The sequence below is a fragment of the Aptenodytes forsteri genome, unplaced genomic scaffold, assembly GCF_000699145.1.
Source record: "Aptenodytes forsteri isolate BGI_AS27 unplaced genomic scaffold, ASM69914v1 Scaffold267, whole genome shotgun sequence".
NCBI lineage: Eukaryota > Metazoa > Chordata > Aves > Sphenisciformes > Spheniscidae > Aptenodytes > Aptenodytes forsteri.
The window spans coordinates 1,592,856-1,619,881 of record NW_008794173.1 but is presented as its reverse complement, the minus strand read 5'-3'; the positions used below and the strand labels follow the sequence as shown (position 1 = coordinate 1,619,881).

Sequence of the window (27,026 nt, the reverse complement as noted above, 5' to 3'; positions counted from 1 at the left end):
TGTAAAACAGCTACATACAGCATAAACACAGCCCGGGCTGTTGCACTGCCAACTGAAGGCACGTTTTTGATGGTAGGAAGCTTTTCACACAGAAATAGCTTCAGAAGGCAGTAATTTTCACAGGGTTACACCACATCGCTTTCACAACACATCCAAACGTTTTACGTGGCTTTATCCACCAAACCTTGACTAAGAAGCGACAGGAAGGACAGCGAGATGCTTTGATGAATTGCATGACTGTCACTTTTTTCGGTAAAGCCAACAATACAGTTTCTGCACAAGGACCCAGCCCTTTGCAGTCCCGCCTGCACCCAGCTGTGCCATGCCCTGGGACACGAGTAATGGCTCTCGCTAGTCAGCAAGCGGAGACACCTCGTTCGGGGTCTCCTCCAGCTGGCTTTTGGCAGGTTCTTCCAACTTGTGTGGACGCCATTAAACCTCAGTATTTAGTTTTGCCGAAAGAGCCTGTTCACCGATGACACGGTAATCGTGGCCGAGTGCTAAATGCTGACATTTTAATGGTGCTTGCAGCAGTTGATGCTCCAAAAGCACTCAGATCTGGTCCTAAACTTCATGGGTTCTACTATGGCACCAAATGATTGCAGACTGCCAGAAATTATAACTGCATTTGGACTAATACTCCAAGTAATGACATATGGAATTAGTTATGGTAACTATTCCCAGTGTAGACACATGGCAGACTGAAAACTCAACTAATTCACTGACACAGGCATACAAATCGGAAAGCTCAGTGCTGAAGAGACAACAGGACAGATCACAGGGCTACTCATGAAACAAACACCATAGAAACAACACTGTAGAAAATAAATAAAATTAAAACCTCAGCATTATCCAATTCAATGGTAATCTGCTGGAAAAGAAAGAAGAAGGGGAAGAATTGAAAGCAAGCATTAGTAAGAGAAATTACAAATAAATTTCATGTTAGGATCTTATAAATCATTTAACATTTTAATGCTGCAATCCAACATTGTGAGTACTTTACAGTCGCCATGAGTAACATTTGCAAGTGCCCGGGATGCGGTGGGTTAGGGAACTGACACCGCTGGAAGCACTGCGCCAGGCAGCTTCGGAGGCAGGATGCGCCCTGGCTTTGTTCCTCGTGCCAAGTGACAAACCACGCGGGCTGGCTGACCGAGATCCAAGAACTTCACCCTTGGGCATAAGAGTTGTCACCAGCGTGAGCTGCAAACAGCAGTAGGAGTGCAGCGGCTGGATTTCCAGTTTGGGAAGAGAAATGGAGTTTTAAAATGTAAGTCCTGCAGAACTCAGGCTAATCATCCGGTAGGCACCCAGGAAGACGTGTATGAATGACATGTTTCAGCAAAGTAAAAAACTTGGGTCTAGCCTACACTGTCAATGTAGTAAAGTTTTCTGCCTATTAAATATACCACAGTATGCTACCCATCACTGAGTGAACCTGAGCGCGTGCCAAGATGAGGAGTCTTTAGCAATATGTAAAACTTCGAGCCTTCCCACAAGCTTCTGTACATCTGTGTTCTCACCACGGTTTTTGCATGCTGCAGAGGAATCCCAGCTGTTTAATGAAGGCCTTCGCTAATGGGAGCGGACAACACTGCATTCTCATTACGTTTCCCACCTACAAAAGGGACAAGCGCACAGGCCAGGAGGGTATGGCATTTTGATTATTTTTGCTGGAAGATTAAGTGTGAGAGAGGGAGTACAATCTTTTTATAAAACAGATTGTTCCAGCGAGCACCACATGGTATTACAGCAAAATCACACGCTATGCCAAAACTTCCATGGCGCTCTGCTGCTGAACACTACTGTGAAGTGACTGCTGTCAATTCGGTGAACATCTGACCTACAAGCAATATTGCTTGCATGATAAATATGCTGGTCACAAGAATAAGTTTTGCCACCTTTATGTATGTAGGGAATCCTGTATTTAGAATGGGTGCATAAGTTTTTTTCTTTTTTCTTTTTTTCTTTTTTAAGTACTCCAGGATGATTTTAAAAACAAAAGGTATTGCCTTTTAAGTGGTGACTAAATACAGTTATATGAGTCACAAGGGAGAATAAATACGATTGCACTCCTCACAGCCAGACAGTAAAAGCTGTTCTACTACTACTAGCAGTCTATCTGTAAGAAATCAGCTGCTTTTTCATGTTCGGAAATCCACTTCACAGGCAAGCATATTCTTATCTTGCATTATGTAACTGATCTACTGTTTCAGAAATTAATGCATTTTCTACACTTTGAAGATTTTTAGAATCTTGTGGGGTTCTCCACAGTGCAGGTTATGTTAACTGCATCTTCTAGAAATACTGCTTCATCTGAGTTGGCCAAATAAAGTCTAAGGAACTCCTGTAAATTAATTTCCATTTAGAAAAATCTCCGAGTGGCATATTGCATTTAAAAGAAAAAAACCTCAAAGCTCTCATTTGGGTTTTGTTGGTGTATAGCATATATATCATCCACCCTTTCTATTACTTAAGGTGACCTTGGACAGTCTCTCTTGGCTGTTTTTAACAGGAGAATGTACACTGATGTATCAACAAACCGTAAAATCAAATCTATGATTACACTGAATCTTTTACATCCCCAGCTTCGGGCAACAGGAAATATCAGCACTCTACACTTGCTAAAGGAGGATCATCTAGCCCAGCTCCCTTTTGTAGGAGCAGACTAACTTCTGCAGGCTACAACCAGTCCCCTTCCAGATCAGACTTGTACTATTTTGCAGATGTCTTCGTAAAGGGACCTTGAGGAGAAGACAGAAGGTTTCCACAGGGCTTCATCTTCTGCTGTTATGACCCAGCACAAGACGCTGCCACTTCAGCAGAAAAGGACAATGTGTTGAAAGTGGGCTGAAACCTGCAGTTGCTGCCCTTTCCCACCTACCCAGCTCCCCTTCTCATCCCACATTTAAATGCTTCCTTCTTGCAGTTGATTAGGGCATTCCCCCAAAGTCAATGAGTTAATTAAAAAATACTGCTACTGGAAAGTGAAAAAAAAATCCCTAGGCAGGACAGCAGGTCTAGAGCAAAGCAGCAGTGGCTGGGAGGTGGGCTGGACCTCTGACAGCCAAGAGGTAGTAGCAGCACGTGGGAAGAGTGTTCTCTGACAGGGCAAGGAGCACAGCACCGACCATCCCTACCCTTCGGGCATTTTCCTAGGAGTCTCCCGCTCACTCACGGTGCTGCTGTGTGCTCAGCTGGGTGTGCTCGGGTAACAGCCCACACACATGCACGTGCACACCCACATGCACATAGCCTCCTCACTCTGTTTGCTCTCCCTCCTCCAGGTCCCTGTGCTCCGGTGTGCGAGCGCCTGCCTCTTGCTGGACTGGCAACAGAGCACTATGTTCTGCTCCTGCGTCCTCCTCACTTCCAGCTAGGCTAGCTAAAGCAGGGGTCACGTCCAACATCCCAGCTGGCCCAGCGATGCTACGGGTTCCTCTGCCTTCAGAGCATCTCCCTCCCTTGCGGCTGCAGCTATAGCTACAGCAATAAACAATTATTATTATTATTATTATGAAACTGTCTTACCTCTAAAGCTTTTGCCTTTTTGTGCTGTGAATCTAGCACTATGCAACAACTTTAAACCCTACTGCAAGTGAGAACTGGATATGAGACACTATCTGCTCCCGGGCACAGACTCCCAGTTGCAGTGAGCGTCCTTCCACACCACTGCTTCCCCCAGTCCCGACTGGCAATTCTCAATTGCTCATGAGCACGTTCGCTGGGAGGGTATATTGCTCTGTACACCTACCATGTGGCATGGTAATAACCTAGGTTGCTTAAAAATGTATGAGATACCTTAGACTAGGATTTTGAGGTTGACTGTAGGAATGCCTAGATACACAAACATATATGCATATACACACTCTTCTGATGCAAATAGAGAACAGGTCTGTACCTACAGAAAAACATTCTTCTCAACAAGACAAAGGAGTTGTATGTAGGAAAGGGAAAGAAAAAAAAAACATGGGTGGGTGTACAGACAGTTTCCATCTGTAATTCACAAGATGATGACTCAGATGTATATAAATTAAAATTAAACTACAGAATGTCCTCTTCTTGAAAGGTTACGTGACCTGATGAAGAGTCACCTAGACCCAGAGAGCAGATAAAGAGGTTATATCCTTCATAAAAAGGTAACAAAATTAGGTATTTTTACAGTGCCAGCAACCACAGGAATTAGACTTAAACTTGCAAAGTCTAAAGTAGAAAAGCAACAGAAACAACCTTACCTTTCAAATTATATTTAAAGTTTTTAGTTGACTAAAAATGTTTTGTTCCTGATCCAGCATAGAAGTGCTTACAACATACAAAACACAGCTTGAAAGAGCGAGAATTTTATTTTCCTTTACTCAATAATAAAGACAGTGTTTAACACAGAATGATGAACTGTAAATTACATTACCTTTTCTCCATAGCCTCTATCTTTGGTCATCATTTCCCTGAGCGTCTGTAATACTTTAATACATAGCTTCTCCTCATTCTCCTCTAGCAGCTGTTTAGTATGCTTTATTAACCTGAAAATAACCAATCAATCACAGCTCATTTTAGTACTAATATTCTAAAATGGGATAAGATATACGTGGCTATGTTACTTAATTCATTTAAGCTGCAAACAAGTTTTATTATCATACCATTATACAACCATCTTGGGAACATTCTCTCAGAGCGACATTGAACCAACTACCATAGGCTTTGGTGAAGCTGTGAAGGAACCTGCATCCCCCCTGGCAGGAAGACAGCCAGATAAAACCCTCTGACTAGAGGCAGAAAGGCATCAGGGGAAGGGGCAGGGGGATTTAGGACTCGCTGGTCTTCCAGAACAAGCACTTAACAGTAAGAAAGAAAAACTATTCCACATACTACTTTGTTAAAAAATATACTGAGAGTCCTGGATAGCACAATTAGAAATCCATCCTACCCAGCATTTGTTTGTTACTCTGGTACCTAGTTTCCATAAACACTCTATATAATCCACCCCTCCAGGAGGTGATCTGAGAAGCTGGATTCTGCTCTGAACTGCCCTCTGAATGACCTTGTAATCTTTCCTTTTCCTTCCCTCCAAATTTGGGAGGCATCTGCACTGGGTGATGCATATAACAATCGATTCTGACAAACTTACCCAGCACTAAGTGCTACAAGATCAAGTACCTTGCAAAAATTACTAAGGGTTGAAGGCGGGGATAGAATAACAGGGATTAGCTCATAATTTTCTACTTGTTTATACTACTGTTTATAACACTTCAATCCTGCAGCAAAGCCGGAAATTTTTAAGCATTAGCTGTGAGAGCACGTCAAGCAGTCTTTCCCCATTCCCAAGAGCTCCCCACCACCACCATCCAAGGACAAATTGCATTTACCGCATCATGAAATACTCTGCTTTACATAAAGCTGGGCAAGAGGGCACCGTTCCATAGGGCATGGGAAACTTGGGAAAAAGCAAAACATAACAAAACCCCTCCCAACAAGCCAGACTTCAGGACAACTTACTTGCAAATGAAACCTCCACTTTCACATTTCCTCCTTGCATCTGTGTTCTCTGGGAAAAGCAGTTCAGGCCTGTGAAGCACGTCTACCAGTACTGACAACTCTGCCTGGACAAGAGGACGTAGGCGATCCTCTAAAGCTGATACTATGTCCTAGAATATAATCACATCAAGATTTTAAACAAACTTTAAATACATATAAATGTATATGCAGATTAATTTTACAAACCGCAAAAGAGGGACAGGACAGTTAGGTCTGTCCCGCCTGGATAAACTAGATCAAAGACCTCAGAGTTTGGTCAGGTAAGACTTTCAGTTTTACCATTTAATAGTTGTCTTTAAAAGGGGAGCCCTGATTTCCAGCAGTCCCCCAGATTACTTAGTTATCCTACCCTCCCCATCTTTGTAGGTGCTCTTGTTCATATAGGGGAAAGAGAAAAATGTGGATTCAGAGCTACACTGAAACTCTGTGATAATGATCAGGTTATTTATGCTTACATGAGCTGACAAAAAAAATACTACTGTTAAAATTACAAAAAAAAATAAAATTCTTCCCCTTTTCATCAATCTTTGGAAAGCTGTACCTACCTTAAAATGAAACTACATTTATCCTAATACTTAAACAAGCAGAAAATACTGAGATACCTCTGAAGCCAGAGAGGAAGTTTAATCAAATTAAAATGGACAAATAGACAGGAATGGATAAAGAGGGAGAAGCTATTTCAATGAGAATGGGTTGGGCAGTGTTTTTATATTACGTAATATAAGTTTACGTAAAGTTAGTTAGAACTGTTTGCCAGAAAAAGCTTTTGGCCAGAGAATGAATCTTCAAAGGATAAAGGCATCATTCAAGATGATGAATTTTATTTGGTATAAAAAAGGCCTTATTCAACTCTCTACGCATCTGAGCATAGAATATAACTATAACACATCAATCCCTGTTTCTAACACCTAGCATTATGTTTAAATAGTCTTTTTAGCAAAAACAGTACGGGAATGCACACACTTGGTTTCAGGGAATGACTGCAACTGGTTCACAAGGAACCGATATGTCTATTTATTTCAAGCTCTGCAGTGGTTTCCAGGCAGGGCTGTGGCACCTTTCGTTGTACTGGGAGTTTTGGTGCACAAGGAGCAAAGCACTGGAGGAGTTGGAAGGCTGTGATGATGAAAAAGTCCTGTCTTATCAAATAAATATTACTAATGGTGGGACAAGAATACTTTGAGTACCACTAGCTTCAAATATCAGCATCTCCTAGGATGAGTATTTCTATACCCATTAGCCATGCATGTTCAGTTACCTGTCTTGATACAATGGTTTACATTTGATTTTATATACAGTATTACAGTAATATTATATTATTATATTCAGCATCAGCTAACTTGATTACCGTGTGGCATTTTGACTAGTTAATTCATTCCCAAATGTCTTTTCACTTAGTAAATTCCTCCTTTTGTGTAGGCATGCAAGTAAGTGCTTATCAAAGGAGGAAGGGGTGCTGTGTAGTCACCTGTAATCTTTCAATTATGTTTCGATAATCCCTGGAGGCAGCGAGCACTGAATCTCTACGGGCAGCATTCCTTGCAGTCATTCGCCAGTTCATTGCAGTCTTCTGTACAATGTTATGAGATTTCAGGAAGAGATTGTTGACCTGACTGTCCAAGTCTACAGGAATTGCAATCGCACGGCTTTTTGCTGCAACAAGCAAAAGTTAGTAAGAATTGACTCCTTCAGCCCATGTATTACAACCAATGCAAGAACAAGATGAGCTCTACTTGCAACTCCTTCTACAATCTCCCTCGTGTGCACTTTAAACAATGCAACGTGCAGTCCCTGTGTAATGGGTCAGACCTCTCTGTAGCATTATGTTTAAAGGCTTTCACACCTCAGAGCTGTTTACTGTCTTCAAAATGTGGGAGTAGGAAGCTGTCCTTACACACACACTCCCAACATCTCATGCTAACACACATGTACACGTATCCAACAGAATTTGGCCTCGTGTCCAGTACAAATTACTCTTCTTGCTACTAAAAGTGGAGCAAATTACTGGGAGGAGTGGCAGAGAGCTATTTCCCTGCTGCAGATCAACAGGACTGCAGAGAGTTTTGAGGTTAAATGGAGAAAGCACTTCAGGTTACAATGACAACACCTATTGCTCAGCGATGACAATATATGAACATAACTCTGGCTTTGTACTATGCCTTGGCTCCGAGTTATCTGCAAGTGGCACCTGCGGGAAGTAAACTGAGGTTTCTTTTTGGAAGGATGACATGCAGGCAGCAAATACTGAATGACCATGTTTGCAGCAGTTAGTTCTGATTACATCCATTTCTTACCTACATCTGAGAGGACCCGAATGCAGCTTTCCACTGATGCCTTTTGGCTTGGCATTAACCAGTTGCAATGGTACACTCTGAACACGCCTTGCAGCAACTGTACAAACACAGGTTGGCGAGTCTAGAACACAAGGTTAAAGAAAAGAAAATTCAACTCATCACGCCATATTGAGATGTATCAGCATCACCTTGAGGTAATACTGGTTACCAGCTTCAGCCATGACTCTCTGCACACCAGTCATTTCTAACTGGTCTGCATCCACTTGTCAGGCAACTTCATGTTGTAGACAGCATATCTACCACACAATCAGCAACTGAATGGAAAGGGTGGGAACAAAGGCTGGAAGGGAAATATTAAACAGGTAACTTCTAAAGCATAAAGCCTCAAGTAATTGAAGCCTGACTAAGCAAAGGAAATAAGCAGTCATCTTCATCTGTTTAATCAGAGTTATCAGCAAACCTGGCATACAGAGATTCTTCTTTTAGCCTTGACCAGTAGCTGACTCAATAGTCCACATGTAAATGGGACTTTGCTCTTGGCTAAACAACAGCACAGCTCCAGAGTTGAAAACTCATCATTTCAAGTATTATTAGCTGGTATCTAATTTACTGAAGAAATCAGCTGTGTGTTTGTTACTTCCAACATAGGTAGTAGTTAGTGGTAAACACTACAGCTGCTATGGATCAGCCAAAATTAAGGTGTGGTTTTTAGCCCTGTATTTCACAAGGTGATCTTCCACTACAGATAGGTGAGGTACTCCAACACACACACATGCACGAGCTCTGTTCTTTCATCTTTGCAACATCCCAACAATATTGACCAAAGCTCCCTGTTTGGTTTTGTACAGTAATTACTTAGTAAAACAGTTTATTTCTTTTACCTGCAGAGGAAAGAGTATTTTAAATATTTCAAATGAACCTACACTGAAAGGGAATACCCCATGTCCCTGTGCCTACTAACTATGTAATGTTTCTATCAGCTAAAGGAACTACACCACAGTGCAAAGCCCACAAGACTTAGGAACCAGTGAAAAAATACCTCTTTTATTCTGGTCAAGATTAATGCCTGTTTGTAAGAAAAAAAGTGGAGTTAGATGAAAAAGCCAAATCTATTAGATAATTAAAATCTATTAGATCAATTCATCAAACAACACCATTATGAAATGTGCAAAAGGAGAATCAAAATTCAAGAACCAAAAAATATTAAGAGGCAAATACCTATTATCCTTTCTAGAAATAAGCCAAACACCAAAAACATGGCAGACCGTAGTATTCTCCAAGGGCACTGAAAATACCGCACTTTCGGATTTAAGCCACCCATGTATTCCTTTCAGTTCATGTTTAAAGACTTTTTGGTCTTAAAAAGCTTCAAAGATGTTTCATTTGCTTCACCTAGGTCAATAAATCAAATAAGAAATTTACTCCATGTTCACATGCCTCCAACTACACTTGCGAAGGAAAGCCTTGGGCAGCAGCACCCTTCGGCAGCAAACAGGCTAAACAATACTTGTTAAAGAGGAAAAGTTTTGGACAGCTGTTCTTTGAAAAAGAGGTATTTATGTTCCCCTAGTCTTATATTATTTGAACTGCATGACAGACGTACAAGGTGTTCCTTGAACAGGCAAGGCTGGTCCTGACTCAAGGGAAGTACAATTTAAGTTGAACAAGCCATAACACGAAAGCGCAGAAGACAAGAAGAGGCTCGCATGGGAAGAGACAAGATGACAAGGTGCAGCAGAAAGGACGGGGAGTGACTGAATCCAAAGGCAACACAAAGGAGAGTGGCAATGGTCACTCGCCTACGGAGACAGCGGCACCAGATCAGGTAGCAGCAGCTGCAGACTGCCCTGCGGCATCTCAGACAGGAGGGAAAAATCCCACCCGGAGGAGTGATGTACACAGCCAGATGGTTCAACGGGCTGTACTCCTCAGATGGGAGAGTCCCTGGTTATGGGCAAGAGTCTTGACAGGCAGAAAAAGGGAAAGAAACAGAGCTTTTAACTTAGAGATGTAGAGGAAAGATGAATCTAGGATAAGGCAGAACTATCAACTGAGGTGGTAAGAGAGAGGTGAAAAAAGTTACTTCATCCTGCTAGACAGAGGGAGAGATTAAGAAACTGAAGAAAAGCTGCTGACAAATAAAATTAACAAATCGCTTAAATACGATGGTAAGGAAGTGTATTCAAATGCTGTACACTCAGAGATGACAATTAAAAGCACGACAGGGAAGAGAGAAGGGCAGAGCCCCGGGGGACAAGGCTAACTTGATCTCGATTTCTCATCTTCTTTCGATGAAGTTTTGACAAACTAGCATGGAGGCTGATACCGCAAATAGTGGCTGACATTTTAAAGTCACATGAGGAGCAAATCAACTGTGGACTGCTCAGACTTGCATGAGTTAAGACAGAACCCTAATAAAGCTGCTCAGCCCAAACACAGCTGTTGCAGCTCCCTGCGCTCTCACAAGCAATGCCCACAGTTTGGCAATTTAAGAGCATTTGAACCGATCTCAAATGCAGCTCTGTTGCTTTCAGTGTGACTGTCTCCTTGTCTGAATAAGGAGGGCTGTCTAAGCCTATGAGAAGCAGGGCTGTGTTGAATGCTAAACAGTCGGTAGATCAGGCTGGCCACTGGTCATCCAGACATGGGTTGAATACGTGTCCTGACTCAAGGGGGGCAGACCGTCAACACAAGAGCTACGAGTAGTCAATCAGGGAAAAGCAGGAACATCACTGCTGATATTGAGCTGAAGGAAGGCTTCACCTGATGCACAGTCACGCAGCAGTTTTATGTACACTTGCCTGGAACACTGCAGTCACCCAGGCAGCACATCATGATCCAAAGGGTTAGCGTAAGTTCTTTGATGAGGGACTGACACATCAAATAGCCAGATACCCTTTAAGGCCACTTTTGGGAACCAGATGCCTCCTAACCTGCTGCCAGTTGCACTCAATTACAAACCTGGAGTTTGCACTGTGAAAAACCGCCTTTGGCACGATGAGGTTGCATCAAGTTTCAACAACTACCATACTCAAACTTCTGACAGACCTGCCAGGCACCTGACCGCTCCACCCACACTCCTCCCAAAAAGTTATTTATGAATACATGAATGATGTTATCTTAGTGCTGCAATACTAATATTAGGGCAATGTCCTAACACTGCTGTTCTGCAGTGGAAATCTCTACCTTCTGTCACTTCACAAACGTTCCAAGCTTCTCCCCCACATTTCCCCAACTTTTGAACAAGACAAAAATTACTCACCTTAATGAAGCACACTAGAGCTTTTGGAAATTTTTTGTTTTTAAAGGAAACTAGAATCTTCCTATAAAAACATGCTTTCTTTAAACAATCACCTTTGCACCCTCTGTAATGCAACACCCTCTTCCTCCTGTCTGGAAAGCCTGCCACCAAAGCTTTATCTTCCTTCTTCATGGCACTCTGGAGAACTCCTTGCTGCCGTGCTACTGCTTTACCACTGCTAGACAGCTGGCATGCCAAAATATCGCTGAGCAAAATTGCTTGTTTGCTCTCCTGCACCTGCCCACATCATCTTATTCAACTGTACTCTGATCTAAGGCCGCAAAGAGGACAACCAGAGCCCTTAGATGCAACTGCAATACAAAACGTACAAAGAAATCCTTCATTCCCCTACTTGCAGTGTGATTTTCTCACCCGGAACCTAATAGTGACACGTAGAAACTTTCTCCAAAAAACCTGTGTGATCTCAGTGGTAGCACAGAGTTGAATCTGCTAACGAAGTAAACTGACACTTCAGCCTCTCTAGAAGAACATTGGTACTCTGATCTATAAATCTTTCCACTTCTACAGCAAAAGAAACATCCCGGTCACAAAGAATACCTATCTGCTCCCCCATTACAAACACGTGTTTCTTTTTAACTGGTAAACGGAACCAAAGTGGAATGAACATAATTGCATTTGCAGCATATTTTCACTTTTCTGTCTCTCTACATTTTCCTACCTGCAAGGTAGTGCTCTGATCAGAGAATGGGGAACTGAAGAAAGTGGTGACTATACTCATCACTATTTCTGTAACGTACTTCTCCAATACGGAGTCAGCATGCTTTCTGTCACTGGTGTTGTTACAAGCCTGCAAGACAATTCATTCTTAGGTCAGAAGCAGCTCAACCAAGGTAGATTAATAAGTGTTACAGACTGGAATTCTTGATTTCACACTGTTCTAGTCGCAGCAATTCCCTGCCACAACGATATTTATGACACTTGGATCTCTGGATTTCCAGCACACACAAAAGCAGAAGCCCAACACTGTTACTGTTTTTAATGTGTTGGCATATAGCATGTTTAGGAGGGAGGGAAAAAACCAGAGTGCCTTAGAAGACAGAAAGTAGTAGGGTAGGGAGGACTGAGGTGTAATGCTTTCGTACGGGGAAATACTTGGAATCCCAGGCAAAACGCCATATGGCCAAACAAATGCCAAGCTTGGAAAAAATTTGTCCTGACCTGCCAAAAATCGTTGACTATTGCTCAGGAAGGAGCTCACTATCCTGGCCAGAATAAGCAAGCCAGGTGGCAGAACAGAAAAAGGCATTAGACAAAAGAGCAGGGTGTGGGGCTTTTCTGAGGTTTGTTTTTTTTTTTTTTTTAATTTTTAAAAGGAAAATATTAATGTGTTCCATGGAATATGACTAATGAAATCCACAGGCATAAGGAAAAGAAGGCACATATAAATTTGAAGGAACACAGTATTCAGGATACTTACTGCCTTGATGCACTGTTATGTCTTATTCTTACTGCTCTATACTAGATAAGTTCATTTAAGCTTTTTTAATTCAGTTTCTAGATACAGAAATCATTACCCTACAGATGTCAACCAGGAAGTTCTCAAATAGCTTCCACATATGATTACTGGTGTAAATCTCTTTCATTTCTACCTCTGTGTCCACATAGCAATGATTCAAGAAGTTGATGTATGCAATTTTGACCTAGAAGTAGAGCAAAAAAATCACCATTAAAAAATAAAAATCTGAATGGTATTATGAATGAATATAATGTCACATTAAAACTGCTATAAAAATCATTAGTAATTCTACTTCTTCCTTTTATTTAAGCACTGGTGAAATTTAATGCCATGAATAGCAAGACATCATCCAATAAAAACCACCAGGATTATTGCAGACAAAACGTCAGCATAATAATCACTTCCAGTTCTGCAGAACCATCTGTTCAAGGTTAGCAGCATACTCCATAAACCTCCCTGCCTCAAGAACCTTATAAAACAACAAAGTACAGCATCACATCCCCATTTTAAGGGCAAGGAACAAGTATAAAAGGATTTAACTTAACTACTCAGATTCACTGGGGTGGCCGATAGCACAACCAGGGAAGGAACCCAGTTTCCCAGCTCACAGCTTGCTGTCCACCTGCACCACCACCCTTCCCAGGCCAGACTCAGCAATATCAAATCTCTGTCGCCCAAAGCCAGCACATTTCAAATACATATAGGCCAGTGCTTCCAAACAGCCCTCACCTCAGGTATGCAATCCTCGTGGGTTACTACCCTAACAATGTCATCCAAAGGAAGAAGGGAGTTGCATTTTATTTCTGTGTAGACATTTTTGCCTTCTGTGCACACAGCAAGCAGTTCTACTAAGTGGATGTGGTACATCAGTGGGCTGTTTTCATCCATCCGATCTCTCTCTGATCTCATCATTTGCACCAAAGTCTGGAAGGAGGCTCTGTCATTGTAAAACACTAGGACATCTTCTCCTGCATTCACCAGCTACCGAGAAAGAAAAATATTCCATCAGCAGATCAAAGCCTGTGCATCTCTCTGCAGCATCCTCCCCTAATCTGTGGGCTGACTGTTACTGTGCAAATCCCGATTAGCTTTGGATGCTTAAAAGGAGTGCAGCCCACCAAGTCAGCTGGGCATTCCTCTTGTGCTTCCTTCATGGGATAGAGGGCTCGAGTATGACATTTTCTCTTAAAGAATTTACCACTTCTGAACTGCTGAAGAACTTCAAAGTCAGCCCAACTGACTGCTTAGACAGAAGTTGTGCCAAGAAGCTTGTGACTTTCCATTGTGCTTTTTTATTTCACGTATATTGCCTCAGCTGACTTTTAATACAGCTAGCTGCAGACATACTGTTTTGTTCAGAGAAATGCCCCAGGGGCACGCCGGATGGGAGGACTGCAGGGCTCAGTAATTCCACCCTTCTAAACAAACATCATCAATTTTCCAAGGCTAGCAAGTGACACGTTAAGTCACACACTGAAGATTTCTATCAGCTTCACATTTGAGACCTGGATGGCCACATTTTTAGAACAGTTCACACCTCCTCTAATTCCATGAAGGGAAGGAGAACAAGCAAACTGAGACCTGCTCCGGGCTGGACACTTCTGAGCATGCAGCTGGAGGGATCTGAGGCTGTCCTCCCACGGGGTTTGTGGCAAACAGCTAGTTAAAACACAGAAGGCAACCCCCAAGGCAACCCCCTTTCCTCAGCAGCTGCTGACCACCATGGAAGCTGATTGCTGAGCATCTCACAAACTCGACTCCGTGCTGAGAAGCTCACAAAACCATTTTTGAACTGAACGACAAAATATGGAAGACCTTCGATCAATCTAGTAAGATTGATACACAAAAGCTAGACCTTGACAAATCTGATCCTCGGGCTCCCCCTGCTGAGGAGGCCAATAAAAATCCCATCAGACATGCAAATACGCTGTCAAACAGATCACATCCAATATCCAACTTAAAGGGATTTATTTGCCCTTCTCTTACCTCTCCCTTCTATCTTGACACTCCAATTTCCCCATTACCTACACATCTAAATTTCTGAAGACCCTCAGACTTTTCCCCCTTCAGGACTTAAACAGCTGAATATGTAGGTCTTGGTGAGATAAGAAATTCCCATCAAAATACTCTACCATCACGGTAAAATTTTCCTTCTGCATTACTGATCTTGAAATTAAACTATTTCTATTCCACCCAATTTTGCTAGAGAAAGGCACCCTTGCTTCATAAGCCCGACTATACTCTGCTGTGTAGAGGCCTGGAAAATAACTTCTAAGTATCATTAATAACCAACCACTCGTTATACCTATAGGTGAAGAGCTCAGAAAGCTTTCAGTCACAAAAAAGCCTGTGCTTTCTGGTAGCTGTATGCTCTTTTTGCATTGAGAGAGCTAACTGTCAGCTTCTTGGCAGTCCCAGAAGCGAGAGGATCAATTTGTCATTTTCACCAAATGGTATGTGAAAACTTCTGTTCAGACCTTGCAAATCTCTGCAGCTCTCACCTCAGCCATTACCATATCTTGGCATTTCTTAATGAATTTTCCTTCCGCCTTGACAATTGTCTGCAGGAACTTTATGTACTGAACATTTCTGCCATGTGTTTCGATACAGTGGACAAAGTGTTGAACAACGCGTTCATTAATTTCACTGCAAAGCTGGAAGTTGTTCATGAAAATGTGCTGCATTGTTACTGCTTCCAGAATCTAATGGAGGGGATGAAAGAAAGGAAGAAATTAGAAAATAAACAAACCACGAAACCCACACAGAGGTCAGGATAAAGTCAACACTCCTGCAGGGTGCAGGACTGAAAAGAACGTTTCTGAGGACTCAATCTTTCAACACAACAGCTCGTATCAAAGCCTATTTTTCAGTCCACTTCAGCCTCTTGAACCTTCTACACTGAAATGGTCCTAAACAAACCGATCTCGCCAACTTCCGAGGCTTTAGAATGAAAACAAAATGTGACCCCTTCAACCAATCTTGCATCAGAACAAGCCCAGAGGCGATCACCAAGGACAATCCATTCTCTTTTCTTGCCAGAAAAATAATAAATCATAGCATGAGGTTATTCTTACCCCTGGGTTAAGGAACAGGTTTATGTGCTTGTGCAGCAATGCCTGGTTCTGTTGGTTCCCGGCACAAAAGTTCTGTAAAAACTCATGCGCAAGCTTCATTATCTCCTGCATCCTCGTGTCTTCAGCCTGTGATTGCATGACAAATAAGATGGGGTTAAAAGGAATCTGAAGGTTCACTTTCAGGTGAATACTGGATGAGCCGCAGCTCCAGCTCTGCAAGGGAACTGTCACGTCTCTCTCACACTCCAAAGAAAAACAAACCTCCACCCAGTTCAGGGACATTAGGGATGAGTTTGGCCTGCTTCACAGTTTTAAAGATCATCAAAAATACAGACCATAATAGAAATTACAGTAGTTTATTCTCTAAAATTGCATACTCCATGGCCAAGCCTGCCAGCAACGTGCTTTAGTCACTTTTACACTTCTGAACATACCAGTACATTGGCCAAACCACACATCATCACCTTGGGGCTACACAGGAAAATTGCCATGTTCCACTGAAATGCATTTCAGCAGCAACAGATAGGTAGTTCATGGCAAAAAAAAAGATGGAAAGTTATTATTGCAACAGTCAAGCCCAATTTATATTTACTGGAATCTGCACACTACTTGCATGCTTCCAAGTACAGTTCAGGAATTGGTGCCTTTCCTCTGACATCAGTGTGGATTACCAGTCCACTGATGGTATAAAATGCAGTTTGGAAAATTAGTGTCTGCTTTTTTTTTTAAGGAGTTTCATATATTTCCAAGGGTGAAACACCTTCCACACTGCCTGTCCAATATGTATTCACACGTATGGGACAGAAAGGTGACAAGAGGTGTTGGAGGGGGTTTTTGCTGCTGATTTTTTAGCAAAATATGAAGCGAGACAGCATGAGACTTAGCTTAACATTAATCAAAGCTACTGTCTAGAATTACCGGTTCTCAGAAACCTGTAGAGTTTGGAGCAGAGGACAGCAGAGTGACAGACACCGGGAAAATGTGAAGAGCTCCCTCACCTATGCAACGGTAAGTACCTGTCACGTGTGACTAATGGGCAGCCAACACGATGAACTTCGGGTGTGCTTCATCAGCACAATGCAGTGCTGTGCAAGCTCAAACCATACAGCAACCCAGTCAAAGTGGGCTTCAAACTGCACCGCTGACATTACACGGCACTCTGATATGGCTAATTATGAACAGCAGCCCTCGCCTGGAGAGCCAGTTGGTATTTATTCATTTCTAAGGGGGAGTCTGGGACTTTACAACTGGGGGGGTGTCTGTGTCTAACTACTAGGTAGACCTGCTGATAAATCCCGCAAGGGACCAGGCACCCTCGTTTCCCTTAGTGTTCCCAGGATGGCTGCCATACAGCTACCTCGTAGCAATAACGAGGGTCTTGCTTCCACAGACACAGCTTAACTTCAAGGCAGCACACACCTCCCATGAAAAGCTGAGAGCTGAGCCTTGGTCTTACTCTGAGCTACGATGGACAAATATTTCTTCAGGAAATAGTGCATAACACTGTATATTCAAAGACTTCAAACAAACAAAGCTTATATAAGCTCCCCATTATTTTTGAAGTGTGGATATTTCATAGACTATAAGGCTATATAAAATAGCCTCTGTAAATGAAATATAAAGGTAGAGGGTTCAGGAAGATTCAGAGGAGGTATTAAAAGCCCGTCAACATGACATGAAGCAAGGCGACAGCCATACAGAAACCCAACCTTTTCGTAAGGGATCTGCAGCAGCTCCAGCACAACCGCATGAGCTCCCATGTTCCTCAGAAGTCGCTGCTGCTGCTTACGGCTTTTCCTGACCGAGGCACTTTCCTGAACACAGAGCTTGCTGAGCCGCAGCAGGATCTGAAGAAGAGACTTGCTTTAGAGCTGAAATTCTGGGTTTTATTTCAGAGCATGCCAGGTGGCTCCCAGAGAGCAGCAACAGTGAAAAACACATCTGCACAGACCAGAGAGGCTCTAGGCAGCAAAATTAGGTTTTGGGGTCTCGAGGCGAGGAGCGAAGGCCAGGCTAAGGCCTGGTTGCTCCTGCAACATCAGTACAGGTACAGAAGGACCCAGCTGGAACCGAGAACTGCCAGGAAACGTCGGGTCAGACGGCAGCAATGGTGTCTGCTGCCCCCACGAGCAGCAGCCACCCCCCCGTCACCACCCCTCCGGGGACACAGCAGCCAGCACAGCCTTGCACCACTTGGCACAGGTAAGAGAAGCAGTTTACTGGCCTGGGCACCACCCATGACATCTCTGACTAGGGCCGGTCCTGCAGAATTCAGCCGTGTCAAGTGAACCCGGCATCAGGCTCTGCAGTACGGAGCTACAGAAAAACCATTAGCTCATACCAGACCAGCGCCAACGCATGCTCTGTCTGGTGTTTTTTAAATTAAATTTCAACAGCACGGTGGTTTTGAGTGCAAGGTACTCAGGACAGGGCAAATTAAATAGCTCCTCCACTTGCTTACTTCCTTCGTAGCCTTTAACAATAAAAATATTGTGTTACCATTGAAACAGCAGCAAAATGTCGCGTTTCTCACTAATCCATTCTTAAGGAAAGAATACATGTCGTGCTTATTATATTCCTGGCTTCTCATTCAAGTTGGGATATGTTATTACTCAGCAAATAGTTTCCACAATGGAAGAGTGACTCAGACTTTCCTGGGTGTCTCCCTCTGACTGCAGCTCTCCAGAGCTGTGTTACTCATTTACACTTCCATTTAACCATCAAGAAGCAAAGTTTTACCTCTTTTACTACACGGTAGTTGTAGCTGCTGGTACTTTCAGGCTTTTGGGACTTGCTGTGACCTTCCTGTGGATAAAAATCAGACAATTTATTACTAGCCTACAGTATTGTCTTCATGAAGGCTAAAATTACCATTGTCGGATACTGCGTGCTCTCTTCCTGGAAAGGAGTGTCATCCTTCAGTTTTCTGACAGTCTCAGAAAAATACATATAATTATCCTGTCAAGTCTCACTGACCTCTATAACATAAAATAAGGTGAGGGTGGGATGATTTTAAAGACAGCAACCTCCTGTCCTTTCCTTTGCTTGTCACATTCTGTCTGTAATCGTCTCCCCCCAAAAAAACTTCTTTCTCTCCCTCTCTACTATTATTAAACTGTCATTGCATAGATATCAAGAGATACCTCACAGAACTAACACTAGGAAAGCAATGAGTAAATTACTTCTATTTACTTCCAAAAATAAATGTTCATAACCCAGGGACTATTTCTTGCATTCCCTCACCCGGTCTTTTCTATTTGATTGCAAATTATACTGAGACAAAAGGTGTTTAACTAGTTCTAAGCCAGATGTGCATGCCAGGAAAGTCTAGTATCATCAGGTACAGATAAAGCACCAACATTTACCAGGTTTCTTAAGCACTGTTCTCTTCTGCCATTTAACAATAGTGCCATGATTCAAAATGCATCACCTGAACAGTTCACAGCTCTGCCCTGGTACTTTTGACCATATTAAAACATGCAATCTGTCAGTGCTGAAAGGACACAACTCAGGAGCCAGAGCAAATCCAAACCAACTGTTCTGATGACACATCAGTAGGTGCTAATCCTGAGCCATTTCCACCTGAGACTAACTAGCATCAACTAGCTCAAGTTCTCCTCTTATTCTTGCCTTAGTCCAAAAGCAATTCAGATAGCCTCACCAGGCTATGCAGTGTGCTGCAAAGATGTTTGGCTTTTTTAGTCACAGTTCTGGAAACAGTTACATTTTCATAAATTATTAATACATTAATTTGTGCAAACAGAACCTAATTACCTCTTTTTTCTTGTGTTCATTTTCACCTTGAACTCCATCCATAGTCTCATCAGGGCCCTGGCCTTTGTACACCCAAAGCTCTGATTTTTCCACAATAGACCTCAGCTGGTCCAAATCTTGTTTTATCTGCTTGTAGTTGTCAACATCTTGGCTGGTAACAAGCAGTTGAACCTTACATGAATGCAATCCATTAGTTGCACAAAAGGATTGTTTTTAGCTGCAATATATACATTCAGATGAGGAATAACACTCTTAATACACACACATACCTGTTTAAACGCTTGAAGGACTTCTTGTCTCTGACTAAAGTGCCGGAAGAGTAGCTGAAGTGCTCCAGACACCAGAGGAGGATAATCATGCATTGTTAAATGCAGCAAAACTCTGAGAAATGTTCTGCCACCATGATCATCCAAATCCAGTGGTGTATTCTCCTCACTGAAATCAGAGTGTAGGAGTTAACTAGCTTATTAGACTGAATGTCCCAGCAGGTTCTTAAGTCCAGTCAGCGGTGGCAGAAAACCTTTTTTCTTACTTTTAAATAAGGGGGAAATTTATTAAATCAAGTGCTATCTTAAGACACACAGGGGTTTTTTGGTGTACTGCTTAATAGGGAGTCTATTCCAGAATCTCATTAATCATGGTTCACTCAGCTTACATTATCCAACTTACATTTTTGGGGGTCAAACTATGCCAAAATATTTGTCCCTATGTCAACCTCACCCTATTGCTCAAATAGTTCTTGCCCATTCCTGGTACTAACCTTTCTCACTATTTATGAAATAAGACCCTACCTCAGTATCCAGGTTGCAATGCTAATTATGTCAAGCACTTGAAATCCCTCTCTTCCCTCTCTTTCCCCTGTGCCTCTTTTCTCAGCATGAGAAACTCATGTTGTATTTTTTTTTCCTATCAGTGCTCCCCGAATCTTTTCTGTATTCTGCTTCCAACTGAGTCTGCACGCTTACATTAAAAATTCTGGTTATTAATTCTGTAAGTGAATCTCTCTCTCCCCTTCTGCCTTCATTTAAGAAATCAGTTATCTTAGGTTTACAGAAAACAACTGCAGCTCTGAGCAGCTTAAGGACAGTTAGAATATACAGCTTCATGGTGCTCCAACAGATAGAGGGTGGAGTATCAGGATAAGCTCAAGTACTTGGGAGTCTGTCACTGACTTGCTGTCCTGTGATTTAAGAAAGGACATAAGCTGCTCCGGAAGGAAGGCAGGTATGGAAGGTACAGCTTGCTTTGTTCTGTCATGCATGTGCAGTTTAATGCTGCATTATACAGGAAAAGGATGGCTAAGTATATATCTATCTCAGTAGAAGTCCAATCCTTGCCTACACAAACTTTTCCACCTAAGATTTTGCTGCAGCATTGAGCTTAGATGCACTAATCCTCCAACTTGGCTTCCACCCACACAAGTGAAGCCCTCCCATGAAGATCTTTCTGGCTGAAGGACCCCTGTCCCTTATCTGTGGCTTTTAATCCAAATGGACACTACTTTGAGCTGTATCAAAGGCATTTCAGGAAAATGAAGCTTCAGTAACTGTGGCAGCTGTTGCCAATCTTTTCCCAGTTACCACCTCCCTTTCAACTGCAATCCCCTCTCCTTGGTAGCCCTGAGGGCTACAGCCTGGGAACTGCTGAGCTACCCCTTGATTAGCACTAGTGAAGAGATACTTTCCTTCCACCAAAGATCCCCTCAGCTTGTTCTTCAATATGTTCAAAGTCCAGGGCTCCTGAGAAAATAACAAGACAAATATGTTATGTCAGAATGGCACCAGAGATGTTTTTGCAGCCTAAAAACATTCTAAACGACAAGTGGTGATGTAGCTGTAAACAAGAGGGTCATAACAAGCTGAAAGGAACGCTGAGAGATTACTGAAGCAGCCTACTAAGATAACATAAGACAATAAATTAACCTGTTCTCAGCTCACAAATTAAACTGCATAGTCACTTCAGCAACATCCAGGCTTATTCTTCTCTTGCCTATTTTTAGATTGCACCAGCATCATTCCAGGACACTGATGGGACCTCATGTCAGAGGGGCCAGCGACAAGAAACACCAAACTTCAGCCTTGAGAAGTTCTAAAGCAATAAATTCAGCAATGACAGCAATAGCCCTGTGGCTCAAGAGACAAAAAGGTCTTTGCATTTTTCAGTATAAGGTATATATTATCACATGGGCAGTGACCAATATTTTGAAATTAAAAAAAAAAAGGTAAACCAGTATTGGAGCTCTCAATCTTTCACAAACATTTGCAAAGGGGAAAGAGCACTGGGAATTTACATCTTTGCCAAAAACATCTACCCTCTTACTTCCAAAGTTTAGCTCAAAGAGCTCTCGCTTTCCCCGCCAGCCCAGTTTCGAAGGCCCTGGCACCCCGGGGGGCTGCTGGACAGGCAGCCCAAGAAAAAAAAGTAAACACATGCCCTTTGAAGTAAGATCAAAAGAAACAGTCTCCTCCCTTTGAAGGCTTCACATCTAAACCACGTTTTCCTTATCTTTCTCTTTTGCATCCAGAGATACAGTCCCCATATTGAGGGAGAAAAACTGTTTGATGTCTAACAAGCTGCACTTTTAAAGTCCAGTTATTCCTACATGGTACAGGTCCTAACTACAGGACACTTTTTCCCCTGAAAAGCAATACAGCAATTGACAACACCCCATCTACCCAGTCCACTAACTATACTGCTTTCAATTAAGAACACTGGACGTGACAAGCTCCTTAACAGCTTACTTTCATACCCTTGTCTAGCAGCACTGAGATACAGACACCTCCAGATGTCTTGCCTTCATACAATACCTTTGGAAAAGAGAAGTTTGGGTGGGTAGAGGCATCAGGCCAGGGGAAAGGGATAGAGGAAATCAGATTACTTTGGGGATCCTTTTCCTTCAGGCAGAAACATTAATACAAAAGATATAATTTGAGCTTGATAACAGATCACACATGATAGTGTTTATTTCAGGTTTTCTTCAAACAATGCATCTCAGGCTCTTGGTCATACTTAACTCATGGAAACAAGTAGGAGAGAGTACAAACAAATCCTGGGTTTTGTTTGGGGTATATGGAAATGATCCCTACCATTATTCCTGCTGCTAGCAGGGTACTTTGCTTCAGTGGGACCATTTATATGCCAAAGCAAGAACCTGAATCAATTATCCAATTAGCACCTCTAAGATTAAAGAGTCTTCCCTAACCCACACAAATTCATTCTTTGCAAAATAACTAACCTGGTACATTAGCTGGCATTTCTTGATTACTGCTTCCAGTGGGTGATTCAGACATCTGGGCATTGCTTTCATCAAATTCATGTTTAAATATACAAAGTAGGCAGGAGATTCTGTAGTCCAATCTCACATTCAAAATAAACTGATAATACAGAAGTGTTAAAAATATTGAAATAGCTTGTCTATTTCCAAGCACATATACAATTGACACATAATACAGCACTACAAACACACAAGATCAACATAGTAAAAATGTGGATTTAACTTGGAGAAGAGGTATGCAAATGTCTTCCTAAAAATCCCCAGAATTCAGTGATTTTTTTTTCAGTGATTTCAATGAGCATATGATATGCACACAGTAATAAATACTTATGAGTAAAAGATTTTGGCAGAGTTTTGATCTCTCGTTACTGCCCAATGCAGGCATCCTCACCCTGCCCCCCAGGAAAGGAAAGCAGCATTTCTATCTCCGTTCTGAAACCAGCAGGAATCTGACAGACAAACGCTGCTGTGGTTTGCTGTGCCACAGGGTGCTGTGGCAGGGGAAGCTGAACACGAGCTGCTGCCACAAGCCCAGCATCGCAGCCTGCTGCTGCCATACAGCAGCTACCAGTTCAGGTGGGCTGTATTAGCTAGTGCCAGTGAAACCTCCGGTGTAGCAGAGACCACCTTCTCGGTGGTCTTCCTCCCTCTTGAGGAAAGTAATACAATGCAAAGAACACTTGCAGTGTTCTCAAATTTATGGGAAAATGCTTAATGCCAGTTTCAATAACCCACAGTAACAAGGGGAATACTGGCACACTAAAATATCCCATTGCACATGCCAGGCCATAAGAGAAGTTCTGGCTTTAACTAAAATTAGCAGTGGTGAAAGGAAGTGAATCAAGCCCCCCCTACATGCTGCATCTGCTGCTGAGGGGAAGGGCATAACCTCAAACCCAGCTATGTGCGAAACCTCCCACGGGGGCACGGGGAAGGTACACCATGGCTTTCCCGCTGCTTCGCATACTTTCGCCCACAAGGCTTTTGCAGCATTCTGGCCTCCATGAACTTGCCCATGAAGTTACTGAACAGAAAAGTGACTCCTGCACTGAGGGAGAGAAGATGGATTTCAGTGCAGTAATTCTGTGGCAACATCCAGATCAAGACAGTGCTGTGGAAGAGGGAAAAAAAAACTTCTCTGTGTCCCAAAGACTTAGGAGTGAACAAGTAAGAAGAGCCAGACAGAGATGGAAGAGACAGCAAGGCTGGCAAATGTGCATGCATAAAAACCATTTCAGGCTGATGGCTGTACGAGGAGGAGTCTCAAGTACCTCCCTCTTCCTGGAGGCACTTAACAACATGGCCCTGTATATTCAGGGAAATTACTGAGACAGTAAGGTGGAAAATGAGCCCTCCACTTCATCAAGTCAGGTATTTAGAAATCACTGTTAAATAAGCAGATGTCTATCGCAAACTCATTTCTATTAAATTGTTTCAGTAATGGCATAATATTGTCATATGCAATTGAGTGCTGCATGCCTGAAAAAGTCACTCTTGTAATGCTTTACCAGTTTAAAAGAGGCACATACAAGGCAGGAGTGAATTAAAAGGCAGCATGGCACTATATTAATGCTTAGATTAAAGACAGCACAAGATGCTACATTAATTTGTGTTGCTAGTACCTGAAGTATTTCGATGATCTTCAGCTTTGTGTCCATTACCAGGATGTCCTCTTTCTCTGGTTCACTCTGCTTGACGTTACCCTCAGGAGCAGCAGCAAGCGGAGTCATGGGCAAGAACCCACCGCCTCTGAGCACCACCTGGGTCATCAGCTCACCGACTCCGTGGATTGATCTCATCACATTGCTCCCTTCAGAGAGGTAGGTAAACAGGTAAGGTTATGATGGTGTAATGGGACTGCATTAACAGGGCAAGGACCCTCCACATCCTATGAAGAGAAATTGTCTCAACATTAAACAAGGCCAGGTGGACACCTAAATCCCTGAACAGATGGAAGTCAACAGAAGCCCTGCAGTACTTTCAGAAACCCCCTGCCCTCTCCCTCTTTCATCGTAGGCATTGCTCAGCTGTACAGCCAAGCCACAGACAGAAAGGAGTAGAAGATTTCAAATCCACATTGACATTTTGAGATGAACTAGAAACTACCAAAGAATAATCTGTTCTGCCAATCATTTTTCAGCCTTACCTTTACTTTCCTCGCCTTTTGCCATCTTGGTAATAGGGAAGATGGTAGTGATGTGCACACAGTCTAATATAGCAAGGAGGATTTTGGTTAGTCTGAGGAGGTCACAGAAGTTGTAGAAACCAAAATATATCAGATTTCTGGCTAAGTTAACAACCTACCAAAATAATAATAAAAAGCCTGGATTAATACTAAACATTTTGCTATCACAATCAAGTTGTCTTAACACAGTGAAAAGATCAAGAACCTGGCTGTGAGTCACATTCTTACCATAATACCTCATAATTCCATAAGACTGTACAGTTCTGCATTTTACCAGAAAGTTTTCTACTTGCCTACAAATACTGCAATGCCTGGAGTAACAGTCTGTACCTGCAATTGATATTCTATAGCTACAAAATCATACCATATTTGTCTCATTACAGAAAAGGTAAGATAGGTCAAGACTAGAGGGAATGTACAGATGCTTTTTATGGTTTTATCTTACAAAAAGAAGTAACACGCATCTAAAGCTTACTGCTACCAAGTTATAAAGTTTCCCCACAAGTCCTCCACATGCAAACAGTCTGTACCTGCAATTGATATTCTATAGCTACAAAATCATACCATATTTGTCTCATTACAGAAAAGGTAAGATAGGTCAAGACTAGAGGGAATGTACAGATGCTTTTTATGGTTTTATCTTACAAAAAGAAGTAACACGCATCTAAAGCTTACTGCTACCAAGTTATAAAGTTTCCCCACAAGTCCTCCACATGCACTGCTTCAAGTTTCACACATAAGAATTTCACATATAGTGCAAATACTTAATGTAGTCCCATTATCTGAAGTATAATCCCTCCAATACTTTTCTTTTTAAAGAAATATCACACATTTTGTTAAATTAATGGTTATTTAGGGAATACTACTGCATGGATTTGCTACATTTTATTTGCACAGATAGACTATATTAATAGGTCAGTAAGTCACAGGACACTGTATTGTTCCTGAGTAATACTGCAAGCTCTAGAGACTATCTGTACATGCAGACAGTGTTTAGTTTGAGAATATTTATTCCAGTAAAGCTTGACTTTGCAATAACAGTGAGAGCACAAAAAGTAAACAGGGCTGCTGCAAATCTAAGACATAAGCTCACATTCATTAATTGTATTTGAAGAACTATCATTGCAAACTGTCACAAACTTCAGTGGAGTTGCGTGCATGAGGAGAAAGGACTACACTGGAAGGTAGGAGCCTGCTGAGGCTTAGCACTCACTAATTACTTGCCAGTCTACCTAGTGTTGAAAAAAGTACCAACATTCCACAAAAAAAAAAAGGATAAAATCAGAACTGGATAACTACCTCAAAAGTGAGCTTATTTTTCTCTTTATCAGAGAAAGGGAACCTCTGACACACCACATCTCTTAAATATTCCTCTACAAATTCCATTGTTTGTGCAAATCTCTCCTTAATTTCATCTTTGGAAGTTCCACTGCTATCATAGCTGAAGAGGAAAAAAAAAACAACAAAAAACAAAACAGAACACAAAACTTAGCATGCAAATACACAGGGCGCTCTTCCCCCGATACAATTTTTCATCGGTTTGTCAAAATCTAAGAAAAGTTAAAAGCTGTTAAATAATTCATCCAAACAAGGGAGTCAAGAAGCTGACGCCATAATTTCCTGGCTTTTGCTGTTTTATCCCATACGCTCATTTTGCACTATTTAAAAATGTCTGAGGAAAACAAAACAAGAGAATTTTGTCCCAATAAATAAAAAAAGAAACCCTTATGATTTTAGTGGAAACAATGACAAGCTATGTACAGCACTAAGGCAAACAGATGTGGCCAAGAGATGCTGACTGTGGATGCTAATTTCCTCCAAATAAAAACAATATATATGCAAAGTAGACATTAATTTTTCTTAATACAAATTCTAGGTTTCTCAGCGTGTACAGAGAGCATTCAAAAAAGACAATCCCCACCACTTTCCACTAACTACTTCTGTTCTCCTGTTTGATCACGTATCACTGTTTAGCCTCTGCCAGAGCTGAAGCCATTTGTTTTTCTATTTTGGCATTTAAAGTTGAATATGATCTACTGCATCTCTCTCAGCAAAGAAAACTAGGCTAGCAAGGAGAGAAGGGAGGGAAAAAGAAGAAACCACTAAACACCAGTA

General features: G+C 42.0%; 1 protein-coding gene across 1 annotated transcript in view; it reads right to left on the bottom strand.

The window, feature by feature from the left end:
- The window catches only part of ITPR1 (inositol 1,4,5-trisphosphate receptor type 1), a 167,325-nt gene that overhangs the window by 80,523 nt on the left and 59,776 nt on the right, over positions 1 to 27,026 (bottom strand). Inside the window, exons 19-36 of the mRNA XM_019473245.1 lie at positions 26,211 to 26,352; positions 24,873 to 25,026; positions 24,349 to 24,536; positions 22,688 to 22,826; positions 21,133 to 21,191; positions 19,722 to 19,883; positions 19,453 to 19,623; positions 18,418 to 18,483; positions 17,388 to 17,525; positions 15,679 to 15,804; positions 15,106 to 15,306; positions 13,334 to 13,585; positions 12,663 to 12,788; positions 11,807 to 11,935; positions 7,827 to 7,947; positions 7,001 to 7,185; positions 5,494 to 5,642; positions 4,409 to 4,520 (exon numbers count right to left, since the gene is read on the bottom strand). Coding sequence (XP_019328790.1) covers positions 4,409 to 4,520; positions 5,494 to 5,642; positions 7,001 to 7,185; positions 7,827 to 7,947; positions 11,807 to 11,935; positions 12,663 to 12,788; positions 13,334 to 13,585; positions 15,106 to 15,306; positions 15,679 to 15,804; positions 17,388 to 17,525; positions 18,418 to 18,483; positions 19,453 to 19,623; positions 19,722 to 19,883; positions 21,133 to 21,191; positions 22,688 to 22,826; positions 24,349 to 24,536; positions 24,873 to 25,026; positions 26,211 to 26,352 — 2,620 coding nt within the window. The remainder of the gene's footprint in view (positions 1 to 4,408; positions 4,521 to 5,493; positions 5,643 to 7,000; positions 7,186 to 7,826; positions 7,948 to 11,806; positions 11,936 to 12,662; positions 12,789 to 13,333; positions 13,586 to 15,105; positions 15,307 to 15,678; positions 15,805 to 17,387; positions 17,526 to 18,417; positions 18,484 to 19,452; positions 19,624 to 19,721; positions 19,884 to 21,132; positions 21,192 to 22,687; positions 22,827 to 24,348; positions 24,537 to 24,872; positions 25,027 to 26,210; positions 26,353 to 27,026) is intronic.